At 36.2% G+C, this 8,463-nt stretch overlaps 1 protein-coding gene across 1 annotated transcript; it reads left to right on the forward strand.

The window, feature by feature from the left end:
* The first annotated feature begins 359 nt into the window (after window positions 1-359).
* On the forward strand, window positions 360-4,851 carry LOC107847547 (calcium-transporting ATPase 3, endoplasmic reticulum-type). The gene is made up of 2 exons (XM_016691861.2): window positions 360-1,809; window positions 2,266-4,851. Exons 1-2 carry the CDS (start codon window positions 1,023-1,025, stop codon window positions 4,479-4,481), a joined length of 3,003 nt encoding a protein of 1,000 aa, XP_016547347.1. The 5' UTR covers window positions 360-1,022; the 3' UTR covers window positions 4,482-4,851.
* Window positions 4,852-8,463: the final 3,612 nt, after the last annotated feature.

Below are 8,463 nucleotides of genomic sequence, written 5' to 3' on the forward strand. Positions count from 1 at the left end.
TGTTATGTAGGTACTAAAATTATTAAAAATACGATTTTAATTAGCACAGAGTAATAGAACTCTCCTTAAATTTGGCTTAGTCTTAGCAATTTCTTCTATGGTTCAGGATGAAACAGAGCATTTTTCTCTTTTTCTAATGTGAGCGTATGAAATATTATTTATTTATATATTTTAAATAAAATTTATATGTCTCAATCAAGGGAGGATCTGTTAAGAGCGTTGAGGGTGACACGCCATCAGCAAAACTTCGCTGAAAGCACACACTCTCTCTCGATATATATACGAATATAATTAAATAATTAGCATGCCACCCACAAGACTAAAGAACTATTTGGTCGAGTGGCTGCCCCAAGGTCGCAGGTTCGACTTATTTTAGGGTAAAGTGAAGCCACAAATGTCTACTCAGTTGGCAGCTCTTTTCTTTTTATATGATACTTTTTCCATTTCGAAATAAGTGAATTGTTGAGGTATTTATTAGTGTTTCAAAATAAGTAAATCATTGAAATTTTTTTCAAATTACCCTTATGATTTAACAATTAATTAACTTTTAAAAAGATATTATAAGGTTATTTTTTTTTTTTGAGTAAAAATGAAAAATTGTATTAAATTTATATCTTTAATGTTTTTTTTCTTAATTTGTGTGTTAAAATTCAACAATTTATTTATTATGAAATAGAAAAAATAGTATGTATTAATTGTAATTATATTAAAATTTTCTTTTATTTTCCAAATATTAATTCTTAATATTTATATTAAGAAGTGCATAATTTTATTCTCTCTTCTAAAAAAAAAAAAAAAAAAAAACCTAATCCTCTCAAATCTCAATTTGCAAATCAGCTTTCTGTATTTTTTGTTCTTTGCTGCTCGCTATCGCCGGATTTGTTGACATCGCCGGCAAAGGTCACGGCCTCAGCCTCACCGGCTACCTCTCTCCATAGCTATTGTTAAGTTTACTTGGTACCTGGAAGTCTGGATCGTGGATCCGCCTCTGATCTCAAGCCTACATGACCTAACCTCCTTCAATGGAAGAGGCTTACGCCCGATCTGTTTCAGAGGTCATTGAATTCTTTGGTGTCGATCCAACTAAAGGTCTTACGGATCTACAGGTTATAGAACATGGACGCTCATATGGCAAAAATGTTTTGCCTCAAGAAAAAAGCAATCCTTTCTGGAAGTTGGTGCTGAAGCAATTTGATGATTTGCTGGTTAAGATTCTAATTGCAGCTGCTTTTATTTCCTTTTTTTTGGCACTTGCTAATGGAGAGACTGTATTATCAGCGTTCATTGAACCTTCTGTTATCCTGATGATATTGGCTGCAAATGCAGCGGTCGGGGTGATCACAGAAACAAATGCTGAGAAGGCTCTTGAGGAGCTACGTGCATACCAAGCTGACGTTGCTACTGTCCTGCGCAATGGTTGTTTCTCCATATTACCTGCAGCAGACCTTGTCCCGGGAGATATCGTAGAAGTGAGTGTTGGATGTAAAATTCCAGCTGATATGAGAATGATCGAGATATTGAGCGATCATTTACGTGTTGATCAAGCAATTTTAACAGGTGAGAGCGGCTCTGTCGAGAAAGAGCTTGATGCAACGACTGCTACAAATGCGGTATATCAGGATAAGACAAATATAGTCTTTTCTGGGACTACAGTGGTCGCTGGAAGGGCAAGAGCTGTTGTTATTGGGGTTGGATCTAATACTGCAATGGGCAGTATACGTGATTCTATGTTAATGACTGAAGATGAGGTGACGCCATTGAAGAAAAAGTTGGATGAATTTGGCACTTTTTTGGCAAAGATCATTGCAGGTATTGTTGGGTGTTTCTCCCGACTTTCTTACCATAATTAGATTTCCTTTTTAGGCACCATGATTGAATTTCCCTTATTTGGCTAATCTTTATTCTTGTAGGAAGACTCTTTTCTTCTAGTTTGGTAGCATCCACAATGTAGTCCTAGGGGTTTGAGAGTTTCATCCACAATGTAGTCCTAGGGGTTTGAGAGTTTCGTTTGGAGAGACTTTGTGAGACACAAGTGTTGCAGTATCACTTGTGTGAAATTGTGTGAGGTTGCCTCTCTTGACAGTTTGTACTCTCTTTTATATAGTGGATTGCTCATCTCCTTTTGTGGATGTAGGTCGATTGACCGAATCACGTTAAATTATTGTGTCAATTTTGGTGTATTTCTCGTTTGTCTCCTTATTTGGCGTCTTTCGAGGTTTGCTTTGCTAGCTTTCGCATGACATCTAATTATTTTGATTCTAACAGGTATATGTGTGCTAGTTTGGGTGGTAAACATTGGGCATTTTAGTGATCCTACACATGGTGGCTTCTTGCGAGGTGCAATACATTACTTTAAGATTGCAGTTGCCCTGGCTGTTGCAGCAATCCCTGAAGGGCTTCCTGCTGTTGTTACAACGTGTTTGGCTCTTGGGACAAAGCGAATGGCTCGTTTAAATGCTATAGTGAGATCCTTGCCATCGGTAGAAACCTTGGGCTGCACGACAGTAATCTGCAGTGACAAGACTGGCACTCTCACAACAAATATGATGTCTGTGTCAAAGATTTGTGTGCTTCATTCATTAAACAATGGTCCAGTAGCCTCTGAATACGTCGTTAGTGGAACAACTTACGCACCAGAAGGTTTTATATTTGACAGCTTGAGAGCCCAGCTAGAGATTCCTTCTCAGTTTCCTTGTCTTCTTCATTTAGCAATGTGCTCTGCTCTTTGCAATGAGTCTGTTATACAATACAACCCAGATAAGAGGATTTATGAGAAGATTGGTGAATCAACTGAAGTTGCCCTCCGTTTGCTGGCAGAAAAAATTGGTCTTCCTGGTTTTGATACAATGCCATCTGCTTTAAATATGCTAAGTAAGCATGAACGGGCGTCTTATTGTAATCGCTATTGGGAAAGCCAATTTAAAAAGGTTTCTGTATTGGAATTTTCACGTGATCGCAAAATGATGAGTGTGCTCTGTAGCCGGAAGCAGATGGACATAATGTTCTCAAAAGGAGCTCCAGAAAGCATACTTTCAAGGTGTACCAATATACTGTGCAATGATGATGGTTCCACGGTCCCTCTTTCCGCACATATTAGAGCTCAGTTAGAAGCAAAATATAGTAGTTTTGCAGGAAAAGAAACTCTTAGATGCTTAGCTCTTGCCTTGAAAAGAATGCCTATGGGTCAACAGTCGCTCTCCTTTGATGATGAAAATGAACTTACGTTTATTGGGTTGGTTGGGATGCTTGATCCACCAAGGGATGAAGTAAGAAATGCCATCCTTTCATGTATGAATGCGGGCATACGTGTAATTGTTGTTACCGGGGATAACAAGACAACTGCTGAATCTTTGTGCCAAAAGATTGGTGCGTTTGATCACTTGGGAGATTTTACTGGGTTTTCTTATACTGCTTCTGAGTTTGAAGAACTCCCGGCATTGCAGAAATCAGTGGCATTACAACGAATGACAATTTTATCCAGGGTTGAACCATCCCACAAAAGGATGCTGGTTGAAGCATTACAGAATCAAAATGAAGTGGTTGCAATGACTGGAGATGGAGTCAATGATGCACCTGCACTGAAGAAAGCGAACATTGGAATTGCCATGGGATCGGGAACTGCAGTTGCGAAGAGTGCTTCAGATATGGTTTTAGCAGATGACAACTTCGCCACCGTTGTTGCTGCAGTTGCTGAGGGAAGGGCTATATATAACAATACGAAACAATTTATTAGATACATGATATCTTCAAACATTGGTGAAGTGGTTTGTATATTTGTGGCAGCTATGCTTGGGATTCCTGATACTCTTGTGCCTGTCCAACTGCTATGGGTAAACTTGGTCACTGATGGATTGCCTGCCACTGCTATTGGGTTTAATAAACAAGACTCAGATGTTATGAAGTCCAAACCGCGAAAGGTCAATGAAGCAGTGGTTAGTGGGTGGCTGTTTTTTCGTTATCTAGTTATTGGAGCCTATGTTGGACTTGCCACTGTTGCAGGATTCATATGGTGGTTTGTTTACTATGATAATGGACCCAAACTCCCATATACTGAATTGATGAATTTCGACAGTTGTTCAACAAGGGAAACAAATTATCCGTGCAGTATATTCAGTAATCGCCACCCATCTACTGTTTCCATGACGGTGCTTGTTGTTGTTGAGATGTTCAATGCATTGAATAATCTTAGTGAAAATCAATCTTTACTTGTCATCCCTCCATGGAGTAATCTATGGCTCGTTGCTTCGATTATCTTCACCATGATCCTTCACATTCTCATTCTTTATGTGCAACCATTATCTGCTTTATTCTCTGTGACACCGTTAAGCTACGCAGAGTGGACAATTGTCCTATATCTTTCATTTCCTGTGATATTGATCGATGAAATACTCAAGTTCTTATCTCGAAATTCAGGAATAAGATTCACTTTCAGATTCAGACGTGCTGATTTACTCCCAAAAAGAGAAATACGCGACAAGTAAGCTCTCAGACTTTGCAAAAGGGAAGTACACCAGGGATGTTGCAATTATATGACTGGAACCATTTTATATTATTGCAAGTATATTGGAAGCAGAGGTAGGCCGAAGAAATATTGGAGGGAGGTGATTTGACATGATATGGAGCAGTTATAGCTTATGGAGGACATGACACTTAATAGGAAAGTGTGAAGGACAAGGATTAGGGTAGAGGGTTAAGGGGTGGGTCTTGTTCGTGGTGATGTGTGATGTCTATGATTTCGGTTAGTTAGTTCTTAGGATTATCTTGTGGCTGTAGTATTATCTTGTGGCTACCAGTGTTAGTTTATTTTGCATACCGTACTAGTTTATATGCACTTATCTTTTGTGTTTGTTATACTGTTATCGGTTTTAAGCCTGGGATCTATTGGAAACAGTCTCTCTCTACTTCACCTGAGTAGTGGTATGATCTGCGTACACTCTACTCTTCCCAGACCCCTATGTGGGAATACACTGGGTATGTTATGTTGTTGTAAGTATATTGAAAGTGCCTTGTAACTCAAGCACTAAAGGGTCAAAGGGTTGCAGCTGAAATATCCAATTAAAGTACTACCCCATTCTTAACGAATTTTGTTTACAGTTAACTCTCATTTTTTACTGATTTGTTGCTTACAGTTAACTATCATTAGAGCTAGTTAAACCAAATAATTTCTTAAAAATAAAAAAACATTAAATGTGCTGTAAGCTACAAGAATTGATGGCAAAATACATAGACAGGCGTTCGGAAAAATCCAATCGCGTTTGCCCGACGCCCTATCTTTTACCTAGGTGGAGAGGAGGTCTATTCGACAATCATAATAGGATCTATAACTGGATCACGGTCACTAAGAACACAGCGGATTAGAGGGGATCGGCACCACAAATATGTCATGTACCTATTGAATCCTTTAGTCATTCACAAATTGTGTCAATTAAGCACAAACTTTTAATTTTTCAATAGATTATTATGCTTAATTGACATAGTTTGTGAATGATTAAATGATTCAATAAGTACATGACCTAATTGAGGTGTAAATATGGAAGAAGTCAAAAAGTTCAAGAGTTTGTCGATGTATTTTGCCTTAATTGATAATTCAAAATATTTAAAATGTATATTAAAAAAATTACTGTCAAATATTGATTTGTTTAAATCTCAAAATTCGAAAGGTGCCACGTAAATGGGATAGAGGCAGTATGTACTTAGTCTCTCCGTTTTCTTTTAGTTGGTCTCTTGTTAAAAATATTTGACAACGTAAACTCCTAATAAATATTTTCTTAAAAAAAGCGTCAAGTTTACAAAGATCGACTATTTTAAATTGAAGGGAGTATATACAACATATATATTGCCACATGGATAAACTAATTGACCGAACTATATATATCCGTAACTTTTTCCTTTTGGGTGTGTTTGGTATGAAGGAAAATATTTTCTGGAAAATATTTTTTCAATTTTCTCATGTTTGATTTGCTTAAAGGTTTTGAAAAATATTTTCCAAATCAACTTATTTTCCTCAAATTTAAGGAAAATGACTTCCCTTCAAAAAGTAAGGGAAACATTTTCCAAAACTCTCTTTCAACCTCACTTTAAGTTGAAATATTCATCCAACTTTCAAAATCACTCATCCTACTCCGATCCCCTACCCCCAACCCACCCCCTACCACCCCCATCCAAAAAAAAATCCCGCCCTCCCTCACACCCGCGCGCGCCCCTTCTAAAAAAAATATTTAATTTATTTTAAAAAATTCAACTTTTTTCTTAACTCTTACTTGACCCCCCTCCCCTAAAAAAAAAAAAATTACTTTTTTAAAATTTCTTAAAGTTTTCTTCACCCCACCCTCACTCTCCTACCCCGACCCCCCACCATACTACCCCTATTCAAAAAAACTATTTCAATTTTTTTCTTACCTCATCACCTAACCCAAAACTCAAACCCTTACTCCTAGGGGTGTGCATCGTCGGTTAGGTTTGGTTTTAATATAATCGGTTCGGTTTATCAATTTTTTATTTTTAAATATGCTAAACCAATAACCAAACCAATAAGATATTTTTTATCAGTTTTCGGTTTATCGGGTTTTAGTTCTTAACGGTTCGGTTTTTGATTTAACCGATAAGAAAATACTCATAAAATAGAAATAGTAGTAACTAACATGAAAAAAAAATCGAAACTTAGTTGCAACCAAAAAGACTACATTATGTGTTTTAATTTACAAAAATCTTCATGTTTGAACTAAATATTGTTAGGAGAAATTAAGAGTTTGTATAATTGAAATAATAGATTTGTTAATTTATAGAAATTAAGAGAAATATATAATAAGTCATATATATATATATATATATATATCTTATTGGGTTATTGGGTAAATAACCCAATAAGAAAAACTTGAACCGAACCAATAACCCAATAACTTTTTTTATAAAATCATTAAAAAATCGTTAACCCAATAACAATAAACCAATAACATTTTTATCGGTTCGGTTTATCAGTTGGTTCGATTTTTGCACACCCCTACTTACTTACCCCTACTTAATACCCACGAAAATAGCTGAACTTTGATCGGATTACCAGTTGAGCATACTGAACTTTGCGGGGGTAATAGATTTTTTTTTTCGTATTTTAATGACATATATCTGTCACTTGGACAATTGCGTGTTAGACACGCGCATTGAGCGCGTGAAGGTGTTAAAAAACGTTATAAACTCATTTTTTTTGCCAAACAGCCCCTAAATTTTCTAATAATTCAAAGTTTTATATTTTTTTTTTCATTCTTTCTCTTCTCTCTTTTCTCTTTTTTTTTTCCTTCTCTTTAACAATGGAGTCTTCAACAATGGTTGCTCCATTGTTGAATTAAAATTGAACACAATTACATCACACACATACACACCCAAATCAGTCATCTTCAACACACTCAAATTCAATTTGATACTTTGAATAATTTCAAATTCAAATTCAAATTCAATTTCATATTCAACTCAAATTTGAATTTCCAGTTTTTTGGAGTTCCATTTTCAGTTTCTAGTTTTCAGTATGAACAAATTTGAAATTATTTTCTAGGTACAGATTTGCAGGGTTAGCTGTCACCTTCAACTGACTCTTGAATTTTTGTTTATTGGTTCTGGTGCAGATTATGATAATCGACTATAAATTACCTTATCCAAGTGGCACAACGACTGCTGTTCTGATCAATAGATTTCATACATCTAAGGGAGATAAATTGGCTAGGTATACAGGATCATAGTGATTAGGAAGAACTTGCCTTGGCACAATAGCTTTTCTTGAGAAATGAAAATTGTGTTCGTCAAATTTTCAGGAAACAGGTTAAAGGATTCTTGAAAATTTTCTTATTCAGTTTCTTATGGAGTTTCTTTCAGTGGTTCTACTCTGGTGGAGATCAATGTGGATTTGAAAATTTCCCCACGTTTGGGTTGAAAGCTTGGAAGCAAATGTATGTACTTGCTATATACTTTTAGCGGCTCATGAATGATTTTGCGTTACTACTAGCACTAATTTATACCATTGAATGCTTCCAGTTTTTTCTTCAATTTCGACATGACTTATGTGGGAGCTGGAATGATTTGCTCCCACATTGTGAACATATCTTTACTTCTTGGAGTTGTGCTCTCTTGGGGTATCATGTGGCCTCTAATTACTGAACGCAAAGGAGCTTGGTTCCCTTCAAGTTTACCACAGAGTAGCATGAAGAGTCTAACCCTGCAAATCAGTTTCTAGTTTCCTGTTTTTCATTTTCAGTTTCCAAATTTGAAGATTCCATTAATGAAAATTTTCAATTTGAATTTGAAATTTGAGTTGGAATGGACTGCAATCATTTGGAATTTGATTTGTAGGATGAAGTTGAGTTGTGGATACTTTAATATGGTTATAATGGTGAAAAAATGTTGAAAAGTGATAAAATGGAGAAGATACAGCACGTGTACCACACTTTCCGACGTCAAAACTGGGTATAACTTTGC

The sequence above is a fragment of the Capsicum annuum genome, chromosome 11 (assembly GCF_002878395.1).
Source record: "Capsicum annuum cultivar UCD-10X-F1 chromosome 11, UCD10Xv1.1, whole genome shotgun sequence".
Classification (NCBI taxonomy): Eukaryota; Viridiplantae; Streptophyta; class Magnoliopsida; order Solanales; family Solanaceae; genus Capsicum; species Capsicum annuum.

What these genes read in the sequence shown, in the direction of transcription:
- LOC107847547 (XM_016691861.2), top strand. Translation starts at nt 1,023, where the DNA reads ATGGAAGAGGCTTACGCCCGATCTGTTTCAGAGGTCATTGAATTCTTT. An exon ending in TTTGGCAAAGATCATTGCAG is followed by an intron (nt 1,810 to 2,265) that starts GTATTGTTGGGT and finishes TGATTCTAACAG; the next exon opens with GTATATGTGTGCTAGTTTGG.